The following is a 25,643-nucleotide window of genomic DNA, read 5'->3' on the forward strand; positions in this document are numbered from 1 at the left end:
TGAGAAAATTCTAAGTATTTCTTTCAATGCATCTCTCATTCCAGACATGCTATGGTCTTGACATTTAGGTGGCAGCTTTTGACGTCACAATAAAGTGGGGAAGGTTTGTGCACCCTAATTTTTAATTTTGGAACTACAGGGGCATTTTTGTCAAAATATTCCAAAGAGGATACTTAAGAAAGGAAAGACAGATTTGCATCATTTTATGCATGTAGGTAGCTGAGATGTACATAATTAGATTAAGTACATATTATGCAAATAAGGACTTAATTTACATAATTAATTAGAAATTTCTTTTATTTCATTGTTTTTCATACTTGGACTTCACTAAATGTAACACATGTAATTCATGGCAAGTGGAACATAAACAGCTGACAAACATGAAAATGAGAGCTGATTTGTATAGTTCATTCCAAGTCACCAAGAGGGTTTTATAAAAATATTTGTAATGATTTTGAAAAATTTGAAATTTGCATTTCCTCAAAAGCGTTGGATTAAGGTTCAGTGCTGTCACGTCCAAACTTTATTTTCTCACGTTTTATTTGCATGCCCATTGAAGAGTCTGTGTAAAATATTTACAGAACTTCATTCTAATTAATCATTCATTACATCAGAGTTAACACTGCTATGTGAGCACAAGTTATGAGACTCAGTTTTTTTGAGAATGTTTGTCTTTTTTTCAAATCCAGCTGCACATTCTCATTTCTTTTAAACATGCAAGGTGACCAAACTGCTTCAGTATCTCATCTATGAAAAGCAAGAAATTTCACATTCAGGTAACATGTAACCATTATCATGATCACCAGAACTGGTAGCAGTGCATCATATTCTCTCAATATGAAACTTTGTTTAACCTACATGTATATTGTTTCACAGTTCATTGTACAAAATAGAAATAACAAATTGATAAGGTTTTCAACACAGATTTCCATTCAGATAGCATTCACCATCTTTCATTGGTGAACTGAGTGGCTCTGAAGACAACTGGAACTTAACTATGTAAACAAGTCTTCAACTAGTAGTCTGACTCACCCACAAATCACTGTTGAAAGATGAAATATCTGACACTGCTTAATACTTAATACTGTGTATAGGATGTTTAACCTTCATTGATGTTATTTGACAGATTTTTTTTTGTTAATAGTGTACCTGGTCTGTGGATTTGCCTAACATATCCATGTCATGTTTCTGCACAAACTTATATTGAAAATGCATAAAGATCAACCAACATTTCACAGGTTTGATGTCAAATTCCATCCATTTTAGGTCAATTACAGTCAAAACTGCCCAGGACCTCTAAGGGGACTGATAACATTTGTAAAGGTGTTCACTTGTACATGTTTGACTGTGGAAAAACATAATGTTCTCCTTTGATGCATGCCTTGGATAGTTTTGAAAAAGGGAGGACCAAAAATAGAACAGAATAATACAGAAAAATTTTATATCTAGAAGACAAAGTACACAAACTCACACATCAGAGTCAACCTTCTTGCAGGTATAACATGTATTTTGTGAAAAGTTTCCTTACTAGTAGTAGTACATACTCTGTGCCAAGTTCTACATACTAGTACATACTCTGTGCCACAGGGGACCCACTACTAGTAGTTAAATGACTAAAATATGCATATTTCAGCTACTTCATTTTGTTTTCTTGAAGACTCCTTTGAACACTTTCCATATCAATATGAATATTTCCACTGCATCCCTCTCTTAAACTTGGTGTACTAGCTCAAAAGAGCCTTTTACTTGTAAAAGGTCTATAAGGTTATACCTCTATAATGCACTAGTATTAACAAAACTGTTGAATGACAAAATGGGTCATATTTGTTGGAACTAGCCTCGACCTAGGTTGCAAACTGTACTCCCTGGCCAGCCAACTCCTCTGGCATGTTATCCGTCTATTTACCGAATTTCTACTATTTCTCCAGCGACCTGTGGAGCCTGGTAGAGGCTAGTTGGAACAAAACAATAAGATACATCTAGGTACCTGTCGAACTGTTTGGAAGAGGGAAATTTGAAACAGGTTTCCTCTACAACAAGAAAATATACCCTGGCTATGTAAAACAATATGACTTTAACTAAACTACGCACAAAAAGTTTGGAAACTTTACTTTGATTGATCATATACTTTGATTGATCATATTTCCATTGTTTTTTTATCAATTTCAATGTATTATATATCGTTGGAAAGCCTGTGTAATTTCCTTTCCTATGATACCCTACTCATTATAATTGCAATCTAATGGAGCGAGCACCAGGCCTGCTTACGCGAGTGGGTTGTAGAAAAAAAGTGCCCAAATTTCCATAATAGTGTCAAACACCTATAGCGCAGCGCCAAACCCATTAGTGGTGGTGTCGTCCAAATCGTGAATGGAACAGTGTGTGGTGGAATGTTATGTTCACAGCTACAGATAAGAGAAGGTTTATTTCGACTGTTGGATGGGTAAATTAAAGTGTTTGGGCGGCTAGGAGAACCCTATGCTGACTGTTACACAGATAGACTGTTGGGGTCAGTGTTATAGTGTGAGGCAGTACAACGCTACCGGTAACTGCCAGCGGAAAAAAAAACAGGCCAATCATCCTAAGCAATTTCGATGTGTCGATATAGAGACACCTTTCTCCATCCAGTCACATTTCCAAGATCCTTATCTCTGCAATATGATTATGAGACTGGGTGCCATTCTGCAAGATGATAGTACACGTCCATACAGAATGAGTCTGTGAGAGTCATTTCAGACCACCTCCAGTACCTATGCAGGAATACAGAGGATAGAATGGCCCTCCTGCAGCCCAGATCTCAACAACAATTGAACACAGTCTCAGACTCTGTGATCACTGATCAGCTTGGGCAAGCTGTGCATGCAGTTGTGATCAACAGAACAACACTGGTCGACCTGCGACGACTCCTTGTAGAAGAATAGCCATGGGCCGCATACCAAAACTGGTGACAAGCATGAGGAGGATGTGCCGGGCTGTGTAGTCAGTATTAAGCCACCCTCATCATAACTGAGGCTCCTTTACGCATTTTTTTTTAGATGAAGACTACCCTTGGCTTTCATATTAATGTGTTTTGTTGGTTCAAGTTTCACATCACCCTCGTACAAAAGCCACGTGCTACCAGCAGAAGACAAAATACTGAATTGAGCGTTTTACATTAGTAGGGTAATTTGGGCACTTTTTTTATGAGACTCGCTCGCATAAGCAGGTCTGGTGCTCATTGTATTAATTTACAACAATAATAAGTGAAGTATCATGGGAAAGAAAATCACAAAAGCTTTTCAATGATATATAAATCATTGAAATTGATCAAGAAACAACGTAGATATGATCGACCAAAGTTAAGTTTCCGAACTTTTTGTGCGTAGTTTAGTTTAAGATAAGCTACCATAGAAGTTGCCGTACGTAAGAATCTAGACTGATTCTGTGTGGCCATCATGCATAACAAATGTCTGCATGGTTTTAACGTATCTTTGCTAGAACGACTGAAAACTGTAATGTTACCAGAGTAAGAAAAAAAATTCTAAAGCATTTCAAAAAACTTTTTCAATCTACATATAACCCTATTAGAATACATGCACAATGGTATGACGCAGCCATCTTTGACTAACCAGATAACATGAACAGTTTTATCATGTATAGTAAGTATGTTTAACATAACCAGTAACTACTGATGTTTAGGCCTATATAACTTGACCCTGCGGCGTGAAGAGGTGGTGTTGAGATGGGAGACTACCTGTCGTTCAGCAGTGGGCTGGTGCCTCTCTGTGGATACCTTCTCCCTGGGGCCATGGGGGCTGACATGGTTAACATCCAGCTTGGGGCCTTTGATCACGATACGATTCATTGAGTGCAAGTTGCCATATCTGTAGCTTGAATCTGAAAGTTATCAGTAGTACAAAATTGAGAGTTACATTTTGCTGATCATTTGGATCCCTTTAAAATACCGGTATGCCCTAATAATTTTTATTTACTGAAAAACCAATTTTCAATATTTTTAAAGGTTCAGGTACACTTGATGTTCACCTGTACCTAACAATTTTATACATGTAGGTACGGGTACCCTTGGCAGTCAGGCCAGGACCTGTATCTAACAATTTTATAGGTACTGGTACCCTTGACAGTCAGGTTTGCACATGTAACGTTGGCTAACATAAACTCGCGGGTATATAAACTCACCATTTTTCAAAAACGGGATATTTAGGGATATGTGCTAGATGTTACATCAGTTATACCGCCAGAAATGCAAACTTGACAAACTAACATATTTAGAACACTAACTGAAAAGCTTTCCGTCCATTATTGACACAGTCAGAAGGCTGCGTGGGAGAATCGCACTACATGGTTTTTGGCTGGTTTCTAAGACAGGTTCACTGCAACGGGGTCAATAGACCGATCCTGTCGAACACCATATGGAACGAATAGAAGACCCATAGAACCCCCTGTTCTATTTAGCCCACCTCCGTCAAAAACAGCGCTAGTTGGACAGGGATGTCACGTGCAAAGCAGGGTACGTATATCTGGGACAGGCTTTCCACTGTATTGGTCTAATGTAGGGTCAGAACAAAAACGAATTTAAAAAGAAAATAGATCGGGCACTCAAGGAGAGGAAGCTTGTACCACATGCTGACTACTACAAAGTCCGCTAGCGCAGAGTTTCGTCTCTTCCGTTACTGGTGTGTGAAACTGGTTAACTTGAAAGTGAACAGGGAAGTTAAAGGATGCATTTTAATCCTTAGTTACTAAATACCATGCAGCTGTTATGCATGCAGTCAATACAGTGGGACCCCTGTCACAGATATATGAACCCTGTTTTACACGTACGTCGGCTGCTTGTCAGAAACTTGGCGCTGATGCCCACCGACAAGGGAAAGCTATGCGGCGCATACCGCTTTAACATTGACCAAAAACATTACGCTCTCACCGCAGCTACACCTACTCCCTCCATAAACAACTCTACCCGGTGGATACAGCCTTCAACAAAGTAGACATAGCATTCTTATTTGGCCCGCTCTGAAAGGGTTTCAGCGCCACAAAAGCTAAACCGAAGTCAGTGGCATTATTTTCAACCTAGCCGCGGCAGCCATGTTTGGTCCGTCAAACCCTGTTTTTGACGGAGGTGTTCGAAATCGAACAGGGGGCGTGGCTTTGGGATCGGTCTATTACCCAACAATGAAAATGGAACCAAGAGCTCAACTGTGGGACATCCCTCTACATATAAGTACCTGACTGAAATGTACTTCTGTCGTCTGTACTATTCTCCTCTCCTCTGTCATGATTGACAGGGACCATCTGGACCTCTGTGTTGGGTGCCAGGCGGGGTGCATCATCACGAACACTGCATGGACATGAAGGTGATTTGATCTTTATTTTAGAAATCAGCATGACAACAGGTACACCTAGAATAGCAACAGGGCTGGGTACTGGTATGTTGGATCTATTACAATACCAGTGTTTCTTGCTGGACCGGTCCGAAAAACCAGGACCAGAAAAAAGTTGGTGGACTGATTGAAAATTGAACAAACTAGAAAGGCAACATTTTTAGAAAATGCAGGATATTTCCCTGCCATTAATTAAAGAAGTATAAAGTGGCATTGTTATCAAGCTACTTATACGTCAAATATGAAGTCTCTTCCATTTACCAAAGAATACATTTCTGCATTAATTATGCAAATAAGGTAGTATTAACATAACACACATCATGTTGTATTCACCTTTCCTAAAGCTACCTATATCTCCACTCCAATGTACATCAGTAGCATTTTCCATCAGGGAAATATACTGTTATTCTTGATTTGTCAACTGTAACTTAATTTTAGCTAGTAAACAGTTTCATAATCGCAAATATCTGATCAATAATATTCGAGACAGTAATATTTGTTCCCATCATTAAAATTAAGTGCCGTGACCTACTCCATTTTCCCCCAACTGATATATTTTCCTGCCATTACATTAAAGTGATTTACAGTATTCAAATTAGGTCCAATTAGCGTAATTTATGCTTATTACCATAAGACAAGTCATATGTTTGATTGTATTCCCCATGAAATTTCTACCATGAACCATCAAGGAAAACCATTTACAGCTTTTCCTTATAAACAATGCAAATAAGGTCAATCCATTAGGGGTGATGTGTATGTATTAGACTTTGTATTTTCATAAGGTACATATATTATGAGTATGGAATTCCTACAATTCACCGTCCAGGAGATATCCATTTTCCCACCAAATATACCATAAATAAACTAGAGTTCCACAAACACATTATCTTCGCCAAATAATCAAGGCTTATTATGGAAAGTGATTTATATTAACGTGCCTATCACCCCCTGCAAATTTGATCATGCACCATACCATTTGGACGTTATGATTGGGCGAATGAGTCCAGTTAAGATAGGGTTAAAAATCATTTGGTGACACAGGACTAGTATATGTGTAGAGTGTGCTGATATATGTTATAACTGGTCATGAAAAAATATGAGTACTAGTATGTTAATATTATATGGGCCACAAAGGTTCGATATGGCAGTGTTGAAAGTTAAAAGTGATGATGAAATAGTACAGTCAATACATATGAATGAAATAAATCTGGCACGTTTTTAGGTGTTTCTAGTCAGGCTTTCTATTTTGTCCCTATTTCGTTATGTCACCAACCGTGTTGAACAAAAATGCTTAAACTGCATGAATGCGTCAAAAACCAGCAGGACCCACACCTCTGCTTGGAGAATAGTTTATTTATTTGACCTACATGTACGTTTATGCAAGGCTATCTGTTTACATGACCTGACACTGTCCCATGTCCCATTGAAAGGCAGTGGGTTAACAAACTTTCCTGACTAATTATGCAAATTAGCTCCTTATTTGTATAATTGATCATTGATTATGTAAAGCACCATCCGAGCTCTCTACGTACCAAACATCACGACGATCTGTCAACCCATTCTCAAGTTATTCATGTCCGAATGTCAAAACAAAAACACCCACTGCGGCTCTTAACAAACCGCTAGGGGGCCAAAATTTACAGAACTTACTTTCTGTGGCATGAACTATCTACCACACAAAAATCATGACCATAGCACTTTCAAAAAATATGCCCCTAAATTTTGAAGCTCTGCTGCAGTACCTTAAGTACCCGCTAGAAGGCCCATTATCGAACTTGACCTTCCTTTCGGTAAATCCTACCCATCCACTAAATATCATAAGCATCCATCAACAGCTTCTTGAGTTATGTTGTCCACAAGAAAATTCACATCCACACAAAGCCCGCTGCAGTACCGACGGAAAATACCAGGGGAACCATTTTTGCACTTGATCTCCGTTTCCACAACATCTACACACCTGCAAAAAATCATGAAGATCCATCAACGTTTCCGTCACTTTTTTTGCCTACATACAAACACAAAAAAATGCTAAGTCCGCTGCAGTACTATTGAAAAACGCAAGGTAAACCATTTTCGAACTTGACCTTCCTTTACACAACCACTACACACCTACTAAAAATCATAAAGATTCATTGAAGTTTTCTTGAGTTATGCTCCTGACATACATTCAGACCCACCCAACAGATTTTTCAACCGAAAACATAATCCTCTCCGAGTACAAGTACTCGGCGAAGATAATAAACCTTTCCCATATTAATTATGCAAATGAGGGTCCACTCAGACTTAGTGCTTTGTTGTGCTCAACCTACACATGCCAAAACATTAGTAGTCTTGGCTAGTGAAAAATAAAGTCCGACTGGTTTGGCAGAGTCAGTACTGTCTTAACCTATATTGAATGCCACGGGACGATTCAGCATGGGACAACCAGTAGTACAGAAATGACTCCAGCCCACCGTCTGAGAATGATGACTGCTCTGCGATGTTTGATGTCCTGTGGCCGCACACAGTGTGTGATCTCATCTGCTGCATAGTCACTGCAGGGGGAAAAAAATCAACATTACATGTGTCAGTATCGACTGAAGATATATAATAATAATACTAGTAACTGTTCTTGGTCAAATAGATATATCTATGTGCTTAGATTACAATTTGACCAAATCAGTGTACATCTTTGCCCAATCCTGTTTGTTGCTAGCTCTTTTTCGTAGATATTTCAGTACATGGGTTTCCGTTCTAATGTTCATTTTCATATACAGTTTACAATCGTCTATAAGGCTGCTTAGGAGCCCCTCGCGGGGCCTCCCTTGTCTCGGTGTGAGTTTTTTTACTGAAGGCAATGTTTAGGCTTTCTGTGGCGGAGAGTCTTCTGGAGTACGGAGAATGTGACCAAAGAGAAACCATCTGCGACAGTGGACTTCGTTTTGTAGTGGTGATGTTCTACACTTGTAAGTTGTTGTACAACTTGAAGTTGCTGATGCAGTTGGGGTAAATCAATGTCCCTTTGTTTGTCAGTTACATATGTTGCATTTTCTAATGTAAGCTGCTTATGTAAGCTGCCACAACATGTCTAGAATGGAAATAAAGATATCTTAAAAGGCCCATAACATTTATCACAATTTTGCATGTGCAAACTTGCCATGGTGAACACAACCAGTGAGGGGAAGTGTTCACGCCTCTTTGTCTTTGAGGTAGCAAAACACAGTTTTCGGCCTATGGGGATTTCTATAGTTAAGGGCTGCAAGGTGACTAGCTTCGACGCAATAAAAATCATAGCGCGGTGCACTTGAGAACTACGAAAAACGAATATGTTTGAGTTTAGGGTACAACCTACAAATAACTAAAAAAACAAAAAATCCTGTCAGCGTATCAACACCTCACGCCCACTTTGAAACAGCGCTCTGCGAGAGGTCACTGAACTGCAGCCGCCTGACCCCGTGAGGCGGTTGCACAAGATGGCGCATTTATACACAAAGCGGAAAAGGCCCACTATCCAAATCCTACAGTCTAAAAGCCGACATATTTCTACACCACACAGCACAGTTTACACATGGATGCCTCTCACATGCAGCTTTCTACCCAGTCTTCATAGACCCCGGGGAGCGCGGATTAAAACTGTGTTCTGCTACCTTGAGCGGTGATTCATAACTTTCTGAAGGTCGTCAGGGTCACTTGTCAAAACATGAACCAGTGTCCTCCCCAGACGAGGGAATAATGGCGCCGCGCCGCTATACTCCTATCGTAGCACCACTATACTGATTTCCAAAGATTTTCTTCCCTATTTTCCTGGATCATTTGGCTAAAATCCATAAAAGTACCCAGATTTTTGGGCCAAGCGGCGTCACATTTCCCGTCGGCATCGTCTTTAAAACTTGTGCATGGATCGGATACTAGGTTTAAATCCTATTTTTATATAAACAGTGTTAACTTCACAGCCAACAGTTCGTAAAATTAGTTTATTAGGAGCTAGTGCATGTCTGTGACAAATCTTACGGCCATATGGCCCGCCACAAGAAATTAACCAGGGACTTTGGTGTCAATTTAAAGGTGAAGAAATGGACTATCACGCTATATAAAAAGCTAATTGGATCCAAGTGAACTGTAAAAAAGACAAGCACAAATAAACTGACCCAAAAATTGCTAATGTTTCGAAAGTCATGGCGTTCGCTGTCATTTTGCAAAGAAAGACATATATATATGGTTGTACTGGGCAAATCCTGTAGATTTGAAAAAGTATAAAGTATTAAACATTATGTAGGTCCGAGTTCTTTTTGCTGCACGACAGCGGTTGTTTACTCTCATCTCCCAAATAAACATACCCCCCGGAATAAACATACCCCCCGGACAAATTTTCAAAATCTAATAAATGTACCCCCTGGAATAAACATACCCCCGGAAAATTAACCAAATTTACAGATAAACTGTGTCCGAGGGAAAGAAGATGATAAGGTAGCTGTAGGCTCTCTTTATTCATTTATGCCTGTCTGAGGACCATACCAGTAAAGTGTATAAATATTGAACAGAATAACTGCACACATCTTGTTCATCTTCTTGCTTTCCACTTCAAAAAAATATAGTAGTAACGTTGAAAAATTGGGCATAGGTTCTCCGCTATGAACCCTAACCGGGGGCCAACGGTGCTTTCAAATTCAACAAGTGAAAATATACATGATACATGCATTTTCTACTTGGAACTTGAAGCAAGTGATCAAGGAAAATTGTTGTATATACTGACATAAAATCAAAACACGACAAGTAGTCGCCAAACTGCTCAGTTCACTTGGATGGGCAACACTTTCAAAGTCTACTCTTTGTTTTTAAACAAATGTATCAACATTTAGAACATGAACAGAAGATTTCAATATCCTGAATATATGGTCATCACAGGTAAGTTATTACTTATTTGTAAAAGCCATAGAGAAAAGGAAGAACTATGACATGTATATGATGTAACTTTTAACCTTTCCCTACTTGCCTTTTATCTTATATGCATTGCATATAGAAATATAGATTTGTAAACATTACGATTTGTAAACATTAAATGCCACAAATTATTGTGTTGTGTCAAGGACATTATGATATTATATCAAGGACAATATTATATAATATTCTGTTTTTTGTTGTTGCAATCCAAATGATTTAAAATCCATAACTCACCCTTGTATGTAGCAAAAAACATTAATTTTGAGAAACTAAATTGTCAACAAATTTGTGAGAAACCTCAGGCCACAAAGCACAAGGTTCTCATGTTACACATGAAAAGTTGAGCTAGACATGTACACAGGGCGCCGCAGACAGAAAGGGGCGGGGCTAACAGAAAGTTTCACCCATATTCCTAGAAAGCTCTGGTATTCTTTCTGTAGAGGGGTGATCTTTTCTAAAGCATTTTTAAGTGATAATAACGGTGACTAGATTGCAATTCAATTTTATATATAGACTTTGATATTAAAATTCTCTTTGTAAAAATGCAAAACACATTTCTGACCAAGGCAAAGGAGTTTTATTTGTACATAAAAAAGAGTTGTTTCCCCTTCTTCGAAGTGAGCTCTTCCATATGCATGACAAAACGTTCCCACAGCCAGAGTCACTGACGTCCAATGCGTTACTCACTTTACTAATACTGTGGCGATTCTCCAAGCGCTAAATTTCCATGTTTGTGGTAGGATTGAAATGTTTTGATATACATTGAAAGTAATTACACAGTTTTTTGATGCTAAGACACTGTTTTTTTGTGGTGTTGTTTTTATATTTTCATCTTGGGAAGGACTGTATCTCAGGTGAGTAAAGAAATTTACATGCGTTAAACGTTACTTGAAACACTGTGCGCCGCTGGCATGTATATTTTTTTCTGATCAGCGTGCTTTAGTTTACGATGTAAACAGAGACTGTCAAAGTTGTTTATACAAAAAGAATTGCATTTCAAAACGTCAGTGTGGCGTCTTATTTTCTCCCAATAACAACGTTGACTTTGAAGTGTTATAGAGATCGACCGATACGTTACGAGTTACGCCCGGATTTCACAAAGGTCGGGTCATAGCGGCAGGGAAATCAACGCCGCTTGGACGAAAAATAGGGAATTATGAGCAAAAATGCCGGGGAAATATGGGCAGGAAAACCCAAACTTTAAATTTCAATGGGATCCCTGGTTAGCAAAACTCTGATTTTCAAAAAAATAATAAACGTACTGTCCAAAATAAGAACGTACTGGGTGGATTTTGAGGCTGAAAAAAATAAACGTACCGGTACGTTTATTTGGGAGATGAGAGTACACCCATGCAAAGGGGTCAACTTGTGACCCGGCAAATGCAGTATCTTAGAAAATAACGCGTTCTAGGGTGACGCGAAGTTCTGCTGGAGTACCAAGGTCACATACCACGGGGCCCAAAATCGACCATGAATTTCGGCTTTCCAACACCTGCCCACATACCAAATATCATTGTAATCCATTGAGAGGTTCTTGGGTTATGCTGACTACAGTAGTTCTCCATTTTTCATAGAGATAACAAGCAACTAGAAACTAAGAAAGGCTGTCATTTGCCCCTGAGCAAATACAGCATATTTTGCCCATACTCCTCCTCATGCAAGTAGGGGGCTGTCCCAAAATAACACCTGGGCAAATCGAAATATTAACTACATGTAGAAAGGCAACATTTGCGAGAGCAACATACTTTGCCAATGTCTGTCCCCATGCATAAATTGACTGTTCCAAAATCACCTGTGCAAAAAAAATCTCTCTACAAGTTCTGCAAGATGCCAAGAGCCTTCCGCATAGTTTAGCAACTTCTTACTGCAAAGGCTTGGGTGTTTTCCTGCAACACGACCTCAGATAACCTGAAAAGAACACACGTTCTTTGGCCAGCAGCAAATGGAATGCGCAGAACCTTAGATAGAACATGAATTCTTTGGCCAGCAGCAAATGGAACACGCGGAACCTTAGATAGAACGTGGAACAGGGGTAACGTTAGCACTTTTGGCCGGTTTTTGGTCTGAAAATAGACCCAAAAGTCTCGGCATTTTCAAGTGATGTACACCAGAAATGTGGTTGGAGTCCTGTATGGGCATGTTCAAGGCACCCTTGTACCGAATTTCAGGTCATTTGCTTGTAGTACCAGGACACAGGAGCCCAAAATGTAATTTTTGCCTAAAAATGCCCCAAAAAACCTCCATAAAAATGATTTTAATGAATTTTATGAGATCTACTGGCCCAGCAACAGTGATTTCCGAGGTATGCACACTTCAGACATCAAGGTGTTTAATACACTCTAAAAAAGGTCTCAATAACGAGGCATTCGAAGACAACGAGGTCAAATGTTTTCGATCCCTTATCATGGCAGGCTAGCGCGTCGTGGGAAGAACATATCATCACGCCATCGCACGTTGTTCGCTGGATTTGCATATAATAATCGCTCGTACTTCCAGCTCAAGACGATTATTTAAACAACAGCAAAATAAAGTTCTTTTTACTGGCCTTCAACTCGTGTAAAAGTGTGATCTGTTGTCAAGAACAGCTGTTTACTAGCCGTAACTGCGGTTGACCTGGCACAAAATAGAACGTCACCATTTTTATTGTTTTCGCCCGAGACTGGCTCCTCCCCCGTATTGCGTAACAGGAAAATTCCCACGAAAATCTCGGTGAAACCAATAGTTTGAAGGTTAGTTAAAAGTTAAAATCCTCCCACACCATTATTGATGTATAGGGCGGTGCCCATCTCCGTTTCATAGCCCTGGGCCACACTGTTGTGCAATCACTGTAGCAGGGGGCTAGTCCACTGGCAGTGAAGTGTGTTTAACTTCCATACTGTTTCACAAGTATGTACTGTTTCACAAGTATGTAGCATTTTTATAAAGTCTTTGGTATGACTCAATGCGCCTCCTGTCCAGAGATGTCCTACCCGGGGCTTGAACCCCAGTCCTTCTGATCCAAGTAATTGGAACCAGATGTGGTGAGAGACAAAGGCGCAGGCCACTACACCACAGGGACACCCCCAATAGTTTGAAGGGGCGGGTGTAATTTCTACAAAGTACTGAGAAATATTTTGCATCTACATGCATCACACTATATGCATGCTATTTATAGAGGAATTTTTCAACAAGGAACAACAGTTTATAGTAGGACTATTGTTTGGTCCCGCCGCAACTTGAATGGGAACTCCCCGTCAATACCATTTGTATTTGCGAAAATTAGTAGTAAAGCTTTACTCAGGAACCAATAAATCTCCTGTGATAAATAGTCAAAGGAAAAGTCTTTATTTGCATGGCACACCTGGGATTATTCCATAACTGGATCGAGCAATGCCGCCGCCGGACCTCACGAGAGAGCTGCTCCTGATTCACGCCCAGCGGCATAGTAGACCTGCCGTGTCAACTTTAACCCTCAAGATATGACTTACGAAGGGTGGTGGGCACGCAGGACTAGTTACGATCTTGATTTTTTGGATAAGACCAACAATTCATACGACCGTTACACTAGTAACGGACCCGCCGTTATGTGAACTGAACCATAGTAGAACGCCAGACGTAAGTTTTACGTGATAGCAGTTGTGATGGGCTACAGTAAATCAAAATTCGTAACAGTAACATCCATTTTCGTGTGATTTTTTGTATCCCCAGACATCTTTGTATGTTTAGTGAACTCACAACCCCGAAAGAAAGGAACAACAGCTGGTTTATAAAGGTGACTAACAACAAGATAATTGCCGAGTTTTTTCCTGCCGGTATTATGGAACCCCCTTCCGTGCGCACGCCCGTTCTCGGTGCATTTCCACAACATCTTACGATTGCGATATTTCGTTTTTAGCAGATCAAGAGACAAAAAAACATACATAGCATAAGTGGCAAAGGTACATGTAAGCTGTAACATCGACATGTAACGGGGAAAAAGGACGAGTTGCTCCTTTGCTAAATTAGTATCACTTTAGAAATTGCAGTATGCGTGGCGGTATTATGGTAATGGATGTTATATGTTTATGTTCCCCCTGCCATAAACTACATATATTTCAACGACTGCAGATGCAGAAACAAGTGGATGATGATGATGATTACATATTGTATTTGAGTCCTATAATGGAAAACACGGCACATATGGATTTTCCTCATTGATTATGTAAATTAAGTCCCAATTTGCATAATTTGCACTTCATCATGTACATCTCTGTCTAAGCTACCTGCCTCCTGAATATCAAGGAAATCTGTCAGTTCTTTCTTCAGTTATTCCCCTTGGAAGATTTTTTTACAAAAACGCCCCTGCAGTTACTGAGCAAGCTGCTAGGGGGCCCAAACCTAAACCACTTACTGTAAATCACTTTAACATAGCGGCAGGAAAATATAGCGGTTTGGGGAAAATGGAGTAGGTCACGTCACTTAATTCTAGCGTTGTGGACGAGGCGCTAAATTTAAAACTGGTGTCTGTAATTCACAGACTTATGTGTGAAAAAATACATGAATACTAGTATTATCACTAAATCTTCAAGAAAAAGTCAGCAGTTTACAGATCAAAGGTGTGAAAAAAACATGAATAAAATGATAGGCACGCCAAGCGCCGGCGGTTTACAGTTAACAACCAAAGAACGTACCGGCACGGGGACTTCAAAATGTTCAAAAAGCCATTGATCGTGTTGCCGCCAAGCACAACGTCGTTGCCCGGGGTTGGGACCTTACTGGCATCCGGGACGCTATCAAGACGGTATGATAGGTGCTGTTAAACATTCTGCCTGTATTTTTGTAATTCTACTGTATTTTGACATTTACTAGTACTGTATTTTTGCCACAGGAAATTCCGATGATTTTGTCAAACTCGTAAGTTTTGAAATTGCGCCGCCATCTTGTTTGTCTTTTGTACGCTTGGGTGGCGGCGAAATCTTTGTGTTGGATTTCCGATTTCGGTCACATTTGTAGCTTGCAACGAACGCCTGTACAATTGCAAATTTGAAGCTAAATATTTGACTGTATTTCTGCCTCAGAAATTCTTAGGTTAACATCGCATTTCTCGTAGTTTCTTCGTTTGTTTTTGTTCAAGTTGTGTGACGCCATTTTCATTATGCTATTGTCTGCACGCTGAGAGCACAATGTGAACACTGTAACGTTTTTGTACATTTTATGCAGAAACTTTTTGATCATAACTTGAAATGATAATGGTATTTCTACATACTAGTACCATTGTGTAAATAATTATAAGCTGTAACAACGCCATACTTGTTTGTGTATGCTATCGTCAGTACACACTGCATTTGTACAAAAAATGACGACAAACTTGTACAATAAATGCTTTATTTCTTGAAGAACACCTTTGCTTGTTCCTGTGTGAATGACTAGTACAAAGTGTGCGTATCATGGCGAATGAATGGAGCGTGATTGTGTACTACGTAGTTACTGAACAGCGTCGGGGCAAGAGGGAGGGGGACAGAAGAGTGATCAAAATATAACGCGATGAAAATATAGTGGTTGAACAGCAACCGCTAAAGCCGCTATAAATTATAATAAAATCCCAGTTAAAAAATCATGATTTACAGTATTTCGTACATCACAAGCTCTCTACCAACAAAAAATCAAGACCAGAGCATGTAAAAAAGGCTGACATTGTTATGATATTAGTAATAATACATTTATCAGGCCTCAGCAAGTAAGTCTTATGGATGACATCCTCTGCAGACTCCAACTTTAGTGCACACGGGCGAAAAAAAATGATACGAAGATATCCACATTTTCAAAGTTGAATACCATAAACTATGATAAAGCATGTATGAAAAATTGAAGCGATAAATATAAAATACCACACAGGGTATTCCGTATCACCCGAGGTTCCAGCCCGACCGCGGGTAGGATCGCCTGACGGATGCAGAGACAAGGTTTCCCGTATACTGGGCACAGGAGTCTCCTGATTCCTGAGTCATGGCAACTAATGTAGACTAGTGCTGCGTACCTAAACGTAACATCAGGTACAGGTACATGTATCGGTACAGAGGTTTAGCACTTTAGGTACAGGTCCGGACCTGTTCCTGTACCTGAACAATTTGAAAAATTAGATGTGTTTTTCTGAACTTCTTCAATAATGACAGAAACATACATACTCTCATCTCCCAAATAAACGTACCGGTACGTTTATTTTTTTCAGCCTCAAAATCCACCCAGTACGTTCTTATTTTGGACGGTACATTTATTGTTTTTCTGAAAATCAGAGTTTTACTAACCTGGGATCCCCTTAAAATTTAAAGTTTGGGTTTTGCTCCCCATATTTCCCCGGCACTTTTGCTCATAATTTGCTATTTTTTGGCCAAGCGGCGTTGATTTCCCTGCCGCTATGACCCGCCCTTTGTGAAATCCTAACGTATCAGTCGATCTCTATGGACACCACAAAGTCAACGTTGTTATTGGGAGAAAATAAGACACCACACTGACGTTTTGAAATTTTTTTTATAAACAACTTGGTCTCTGTTTACATCATAAATCAAAGCACGCTGATCAGAAAAGAAACATGCCAGCGGCGCACAGTAACATTTAACGCATGTAAATTTCTCTACTCACGTGAGATAGTCTTTCCCAAAATGAAAATATAAAAACAACACCACAAAAAAATCTGTGTCTTAGCATAAAAAATTGTATAATGTCTTTCAAAATATATCAAAACATTTCAATCCTACCACAAACAGGAAAACTTACAAATAAAACTCCTTTGCCTTGGTCAGAAACGTGTTTTGTATTTTTACAAAGAGAATTTCAATATTAAGGTCTCATTTGCAGGACACAGCTACAGAAACAAAGAAGAGCTAGTAAGCGAACTCCTACTCTGGGCGCCAACTCATGGGCGTTCCTCTGTCGGGCGACCCCGAAGGACCTACATAGACCAACTTGCTGGGGATGTAGGAGCGAGGTCTGAACATCTAGACCAACTTATGGCGGACCGTGTTGCCTGGAGAGAAAGAGCAACCCTAGTCCGGGCAAGCTGCCCGATATGATGATGATGATGAAGGTCTCATTCCTGTATTACTCCGAGTGGGTACCCTAAAAGAGTCCGTGCCCCAAAAAATGAACGGCTGCATGAACGTGTGTCTATATCGGTGGGAAATTCCCTTTTAGCTAGCCCAGCTGATCTCAAGCGTCAAACTGATGAAAGCTTGTTTGTAACTGAAGAAATTAGCAAGCAAAGTTCGGCAGCCGCGCGGGAGGTCGGAGGTACACAGCCCGGGCATCATGTGTAATGCGGTCATGCGATTGCAGCTGGAAAGTGGCTTTTTGGGTGTGTAGCCAAGTGCAGTTTGTAATTGCTATAGAAAGAGATTGTATGTAGTGAAAATGTTGTCAATTTTTTTACATTATCCAGAGTAAATGTTCTCAACATGGAATGAAAAACATTGGCACATTTTCTATATCTTCATTACGAACGCGCATGTAAAACATGTATTATAACATGTAATCCTATGGGGAGGAAAAACTCATGAATGAGACCTTAAAGTCTATACATAAAATTGAATTGCAATCTAGTCACCATTATTATCACTTAAAAATGCTCTAAAAAGATCACCCCTCTACAGAAAGAATGTTGCAACTTTCTAAGAACATCATGTAGCTTTGTTAGCCCCGCCCCTTTCTATCTTCAGTGCCAGCTACTGTCTAGCTCACTCTTTCAAGTGTAATATAAGAACCCTGTGGTTAAAATGTGGCAACATCGTAAGGCTGAGGTTTCTCACAAATTTGTTGACAATTTAGTTTCTCTAAATGAATGTTTTAACTCCGGGAAGGAGGAATACCTCCTTCTGGGAGTATTGGAAGTGCTTTTGTTTGCGCGTCCGCAGCTATAACTCACGATCCCGTCGTCGCACTGGTGTGTAACTTGGCATATCGTTTGCCTGGTTCGGCGTGGTGATGCACAATGTCTCTTTTACACTGTAACTACTTTAATCGTCAATACAATATCGTAATTGCACCCCTATAATTAATGGCAAGGGCCACTGTCCTGCCATAGCGACCATGTTATAACCCGTTACGCTTGACTGCAATACTTCCGGCAGATACGGGGTACGAAGATTTCCTACTTGCTATGATCGTATAGACACTGTAACATTGTAAAATAGACAACGTGCATCACCACACGCAACCTAGTTAGCGATATACCAAGTTACGTACCAATGCGGCAACGGGAATTGTGAGTTTTCGCTGCGAACATGTGCAGAGTGAGCTCCAGTCTGTGTATTAAGTATGCCGTGTCCTGTCGCAGGTCGCATACTAATTTGGGCACGAGACGGACGGTGCACTTTTACGCATAGTGTGAAAATGGGATATCTCTGGACCTTCAAAATTCTCACACTTGTAGTTTGTAATACGGAGGCTGTGACAATTTAAAAACGTTTACGCAGGGGATGAAAGATTGTTGAGATAAATCTCTCAGAAAAGTGCGCGCAGGCCGGGGCCAGTGTCACTTCCGGGCGGTTCACCGGATTGTGACCTTTGACCTTCGTGAAATGTTGCGATAATACAAATTAGCCTTTTTTATTGCAAACAGGTTGATAGCTATAGATCAGACATTCCTACAATAATAAATTGTGGAAAGAGAATTTACTGCATATTGGTGATTTCTGAAACATCTTAGTTGTAAGGCTGAATGGTTCGTTGATAATCTTCAAAAGAGGCCATCTATATCTAAATTTGTGACTTTTCCCGGAATTCCTAGATGCCATCTGTGCCATGCTGTAAAAACGTACTTTTAGCAGGTTGACCTCTCCTGTATTGAAAGAAAAAGATGAATAAACACTTTATCTTTACTTGCTCTAAAACACTACTTGGACTGTGCAGAGATGCAATTTGTGTGGGTCAATACTTTTAATTCTTTAATTACCGCTTATCAAAAATGCACTTTTCAAACCTGGCTCCACATACAACCCACGATTCCGTTGCTGCACAGGTACTATTTAAAGTATCACAAAATGATATAGGACTGAAGGTTCTAATCGAGAAATAGTGCTTCATGATAAAGATATGACATAAAATATGGACCAAACCATTAAAGTCTGCGGCCATCATTAACAATTATCCAGTAAAATGGCCCATCCCTATCTACAACCAAATAAACCAGGATAGTAATTGTCTGTAATTTCCCACCTGACATCAAGATCCATTTCATGCATTTATCTTAAACCTGAGCAGGTCACTAGTAAAGGAAATTTAACAAACACCTCACCAACAATGTGCAAACTATAAATACTTCACGGAAAATTGTGTCCTACGGACTCTTGTTTTCTACATACAAGAGTAATTTTTGAATTTCAAATTATTTGGATAACAACAACAAAAACCAGAACATTATATACTATTGTCCTTGGTATTACATGATAATGTCCTTGACACAACACAATAGTTTGTGGCATCTGTATCTGTATCTATATAGCCGGTATAACCGCCATTAGGCGTAACACACCAGCTTCGCAGGCACGCGGCGCGGCAGCAGCTGGTCATATTACACCGAACGGTCTGTTACACCTAGTCTTTGCATATCTGACTGCAGCCGTTCTTTAAAGCTACTTAGTATTAAAAGCATGACTATTTCTGGTCCTCTTCTGAGCTAACATTAGATACTTATCAGTCGGTACGTCCACAAGTTTATTAGTCATTTTGTACATCATGCAAAGTCTTGACATTGTTCTCCTGTCCTCAAGTGACATCCATTGCAGATCTGCTTTCATTTTTGTTACACTAGCGCCCCTTTTATAGTTGTTCGTGCAGAATCTGGCAGCTTGGTTCTGCACCCTCTCCAGTTTATCTATATCCTTCTTTGTGTATGCATCCCAGACTGTTGCAGCATATTCAAGGTTAGGTCTTACTAGAGACGTGTATGCAAGTGATTTTACCTTTGCTGGGCATGCCCACAAATTACGTTTGATCACTCCCAATGTCTGTTTAGCCTTAGTTGTTACTTTGTTGATATGGGTATTCCACTTTAGCCCCGTTGTTAATGTAATGCCTAGGTACGGGTGGCTCTTTGCTGTTGCTAGAGCCTGTCCACAGAACTGGTAGGTGGTTACAATTGGGTTTCGTTTGTTTGTTATGTGCATGATGTAACATTTTTCCGGATTAAACTGCATGAGCCATTTGGTTTGCCATTCTTCGAGTGTGTTCAAATCTTCTTGCAAAAGCTGTGAATCACTCTGTATGGACAACTCTATATATAACAGGCAGTCATCGGCAAATAACCTCACATTTGAATCAAGCTCGTCTGGTAAGTCATTTATGTACAGGAGGAAGAGTAACGGTCCCAGAACGGTTCCCTGTGGTACGCCTGACGCAACTCTAACTGGAGCTGAGGCCTTGCCTTCTACCACTACCGTCTGTTCCCTATTGGTCAAGAAAGCCTTCAACCAATTTAGTGTGGTGCCTTGAATTCCGTAGTGCTCTAGTTTTGTGATGAGTCTGCTATGTGGGACTTTATCGAAAGCTTTAGTAAAATCAAGAATTGCTAGATCTACCTGTTTTTTACTGTTCAGTGCGCCAGCTATGTCGTGAGCTGTCAATATAAGCTGTGTTTCTGTGGATCGCTTTGCTCTGAATCCATGTTGGTAGTCAGTCAATATGTTGAAACTTTCTAAGTGTTTCATGACATGACTATGAATAATGTGTTCAAGTAGTTTGCAGGATATACAGGTCAGTGACACAGGTCGGTAGTTGCCGGGGACAGCTCTATCTCCCTTTTTAAAAATGGCACATATATTTGCATCCCTCCAGTCTTTGGGAATTTCTCCTGTGTCTAACGAGTGTTGGAAAATATTGGTTAACACAGGTGCTATTTCGGTTGCTGTCATTTTGAGGAACCAAGGAGGTATTTGGTCTGGACCAGATGCTTTAGATGGATTGAGACCTTGGAGCATTTTTTCGACACCATTAGGCTGCACCAAGTAATTTTTATGGATGACGTCCGCGCGCGCATTGATTTTGGTCTGTTCCCAGAAAAAAAACCCAAGAAATTCCTGTAACTTTGACCAAAGAGTCACGACAGTGCCACAAATCGTAAGATTAACGTAAAACTCGTCACGCGAAATGCATAATAAGGAAGTGGCTGCTGACAGGATGATCCTGTCAGCAGTAGAAAAAATTACACTGCTGATAGGACGATCCTGTCATAAGTGGAAATATCTGCATTACTGACAGGATGATCCTGTCAGTAGTGCATTTTTTTCTACTGCTGACAGGATCATCCTGTCAGCAGTGCAGATTTTTCCACCGAGCTGACGTTCGCGCAACTGTACGAGAGACTCGTCGCGGCGAGCCAGTGAGTTTCGGCCGTACAATTTTAAGCAAGTCTTGTCAAGATCAGCTACAGTGCATTCGGGAAGAAGATCGGGAGAGGCATTGAAGTTTAGTCCGGCCTGCAGGTGGGGCAGGCAACCAAGCAGTTCGGGTGTTTCATCCGCATGGAGGTCGACAAGACAGCTGCCACAACTGAATCTTCTAGGCCAAGTCTGTTTTTGAGGTATGAAAAGTTCCGTTCTTTAGTCTGTTTTGGATCAAGTACCATGTACGAAAAAATTATAATCTGGGAAGGGGCAGTGTAAGACTGAATGCATTCATGTATTCTGCATGGATAATGATCATTTATTCGTTTCTGGTTGTATTTATACTTGTTGGGGAAATATGTGGGGTTTTTTTCCTATCATTTTTTATCCATATTTGGCTCTTCAATGATTGCTATTATTCATTAGAATTTCTAAAGCATAAATAGAAATGTAGTAATGCATGCGAAGAGTTAATCAGCAACTAATTTTGCCTTTTTGATATACTATGTTTCTGCAGGCCTGCAAAATCAATGGGATATGGAAAGAAACAGGACAGGACAACAACTGTTGTTCAACTTCAACTGAAAATTATTGCTGTTTTCATGATGAATAAAAGAATTGTTAGTTGTTACACTGTGTTCTCTCTGTCATGATGAGTGTCACCCCCATCTTGAGTGTCACCCCCATCTCGCCCAGAACTGGGGAGAGGTCCGGTGTCAGTGACCGGGGGCATATGTTATCTGAGAGTTCTGAAAAGTGGCCGGATTGTTCATGAGTGGAATAAAAGGAGTGTGAACCGAGATCCTGGGCTGGTCCGTCTGTTCTGTGGATAGAAACCTGTCACACTCTCATTCAATTTGTGTCCTAACATGTGTCGTCGACTATTATATTTCAAATCTAGGCATCTTGTTTTTTTCGGCCCTTCTTGTTTTTTTTTCGCGCTCTCGCATTAGATTTAGGGTCTCCAAAGGACGTCATCCATAAAAATTACTTGGTGCAGCCTTAGGGGAAATCACTATGTGTTCCATGGGAGGGGTACAGGGCTGTCCGAGACTTGGCATGTTTGTTGTGTCTTCCTCTGTGAACACACTTTTAAACTGTGAACTGAGTGCCTCTGCTTTTTTCTCGCTATCACTGATAATGGAATTACCAATCTTTAGAGGGGCTACGCCGACAAGGTCTCATGTAATATTTACAAATCTATGTTTTTATATGCAATGCATAGAAGATAAATGGCAAGTTGGGAAAGAAAAAAAGTTACATCATATACCTTGTATAATTCTTCCTTTTCTCTATGGCTTTTACAAATAAGTTAATAACTTAACCTGTGATGACCATATCTTCACTATATTGTAATTTTCTGTTCATGGTCTAAAATGTTGACCCAATTTTTCAACAATGTGTACAGTTATTCTGTTCAATATTTATTCACTTTATTGGTATGGTCCTCAGACAGGCATAAATGCTTATCATTTTTCCCTTGGACAGAAGTAGCATGGACACAGTTTATCTGAAAATTTGGTTAATTTCCAGGGGGTATGTTTATTCCGGGGGGGGGGGTATGTTTATTTGGGAGATGAGAGTAAAGTGTTTTCAACTTGTCAGTATCTTTATTCAAAGAACATAACTAGGTTTTCTACTGCCAAACTCCCTTGGCCTTGCTATCAAAACTCCTCAGACTTGGCATGCCTGAATGATTTGTTGCATATTAGTTACGCTGTTCCAAGGTGTCACTTTGGTCACATTTGATGGTGCATGAGGCCATGAGGTTAGGAGATCAGTCACAAAATAAGCACATACTTGGTGTAAATCTATTTCGGTACAGTACCGGTACTTCATGATCCGGTATTTTGGACCTGTACAGAATCCATTTTTATGGTACAGTACCAGTACGCAGCACTAATGTAGACCTTATTTGCATGATTAAATGCGTGACGTTTGTAACTGAGAAAGAGAGGAATGTTGTAAGATTAAAAATCTGCTAATTAAGACCTAAAAGTTCATACTTGTGGCATTTGGAAGTTTTGTTATGTGAACATCGTTAAATATAAATAATGCTAATGAGGACACCATTTTCATAATTGACGATAATATGCTGGAATAGCCTCTTATAGTTATACTTCTGTTATTTGGGTGGAGAAAATGATTAACTGATATGATTCGTGCAAATGAGGACCTTATTTCCACAAGCAAGAGAAACACTAGGTCAGTCATGAATTAAAATCATTTGATGAAGGTGCGAGGTCGTGGAAGTTGGAACTATAGTTGCATACTTCAACTTCGATTCATAATTTTTCCCAACCACTACCATGATCCTCTAAAACACATTATCTGATAGATAAATACTAGTAGTTTGTTCTAAAAGTAAAACAGGTAAAACAGGTAAATATACATGAGCGGTCACACCTGAGTACCGTGCAGCAGCCTCTGGCTACAGGAAGACACAAGACGGGCTTGGAAACCCGGATGGGCTTGAAGCTGAACTTGCAGCCGAAGCACAGGGCACTGTCGCTGAAGAAGGACACGGACACAATGGGCCGGGCGAAGATGTGGGGCGGGTCGATGTGCGACACAATGCAGCCTCCCGGCAAGTAACAGTTGATAACGGCGCTGTTCACAAAACCTTCTGGTACGATCTTGGCTTCAACCAACCTACTGACCACCATTTTGAAGATCCAATCCGGGATTTCGTCAACGTCGCCTTTTGAGTACAGTCTCTCCATGCCGGGCCCCTTCCTCTCCAACTGGGACCCGTACGTGTAGCCCTCGCCAAAGAAGTACTTGACTCTTAGCGGTGCTCTGTCAACAGTGTGTTCCTTGTAGCACCCCCTGTCTGCTCGCCGAATGATTTCCTCGATCTTTTCCTCAATTTTCTCACATTCCTCGTGTGTAAAAAGAATGCGCTGACGGATGCCCCTGTGGATTCTGCGCAGCTCTTCGTGTCGATCCTTCGGTGGCGAAGTGAAGTCCTTCTGTCTGCCGGACCTGTCGCTTATCCCGGTCTCGGGCCTGTTCTGCTGAAACTCCAAGTCGTCTGCACTCCGCCGACGCTTCCGACTGCCCTGCATGGTGATTCTCTGCGGCAGACGGTATCTATTTTGCAGCTTCTCACGCAGATCAGTGATGCCCTCCGCCATCTTGGAAGTCCTACAAAACAATCACTGTGCGCATGTGCAAACTACAATAATAATAATAGTCTTTATTGCATATTCCTGCCCAGAAGGGCTAAATGCACAGAAGACCATAATAAGTGTGGCATATTAGCGAAGGTGTCTGGGTTGATCTTGCTTCACTGCAAGGAAAGTACCAACGTAGCACTGTTAGGTCTGTTATGTCCTTTAATAGCGCGTTTATAAGAAGTTTCTATTAAAGGAGCTAAAGATTGAGACACCCGGAGTCCATACTGCTGTAAAATGGACTGTTTATTCATGACGTATTAGTCAGGGTGAAAGGTTAGGATTTGGGGGGGTCGATCATTAACTATAACAACAACATGGACAAGGTCAGCCATAACATTTCATTTTTTTGTCTGGGAATAATCGGATTTGCATTGGAAACGACGGAAAACAGCCTAAAAGGCTGTTCTAAGTCATAATCAAACGATTCCGCGCGGTTTGGCGAGAAAAAAAGCCAAGATGGATTTTTACCGGCGGCAAACGCCGTATTAGGCCTCAGAACGGCGAAATAAGCCTTAAAGGGGCATATTGTAGAATCTGGTGGGCAAAAACTACAAATAACAAAAATTTGAAAGATCTACACTTAGATTCACGTTTGTAACTTATTTGTTACTTATTTCCAACATATTCCCGTCATTTTGTCACATTTCCACCATTAATAAACGACGAAAAACGCAAAACGTGTAAAATCTGGTTCATTTACGTATCAACTTGCGTCCCGCAAGTTAGTATGCAAATAAGCCAGCATAGAACGCAAAGAACTAGAGTAAAATATTTGTTTGCTCAACAAATATGGACAGGTTTGCGTTTTAGTGTAACGTTATCTCATGAGGCAT

General features: G+C 40.3%; 1 protein-coding gene across 2 annotated transcripts; it reads right to left on the minus strand.

Annotated features, from left to right (window-relative positions):
• Positions 1-1,474: 1,474 nt before the first annotated feature.
• Positions 1,475-24,894, minus strand: LOC136440469 (RNA demethylase ALKBH5-like). 2 transcript variants are annotated; one of them, XM_066436517.1, is made up of 4 exons: positions 24,038-24,810; positions 7,832-7,912; positions 5,223-5,335; positions 1,475-3,876 (listed from the first exon to the last, which is right to left on the minus strand). In XM_066436517.1, exons 1-4 carry the CDS (start codon positions 24,766-24,768, stop codon positions 3,665-3,667), a joined length of 1,137 nt encoding a protein of 378 aa, XP_066292614.1. In that variant the 5' UTR covers positions 24,769-24,810; the 3' UTR covers positions 1,475-3,664. The 2 variants fall into 2 exon arrangements, with proteins under 2 accessions (XP_066292614.1, XP_066292615.1); XM_066436518.1 differs by lacking the exons at positions 1,475-3,876; positions 5,223-5,335 and adding an exon at positions 6,712-7,335 and having other exon boundaries at positions 24,038-24,894.
• Between the last annotated feature and the right edge of the window lie 749 nt (positions 24,895-25,643).

Source organism: Branchiostoma lanceolatum, chromosome 8 (genome assembly GCF_035083965.1).
Source record: "Branchiostoma lanceolatum isolate klBraLanc5 chromosome 8, klBraLanc5.hap2, whole genome shotgun sequence".
Lineage (NCBI taxonomy): Eukaryota > Metazoa > Chordata > Leptocardii > Amphioxiformes > Branchiostomatidae > Branchiostoma > Branchiostoma lanceolatum.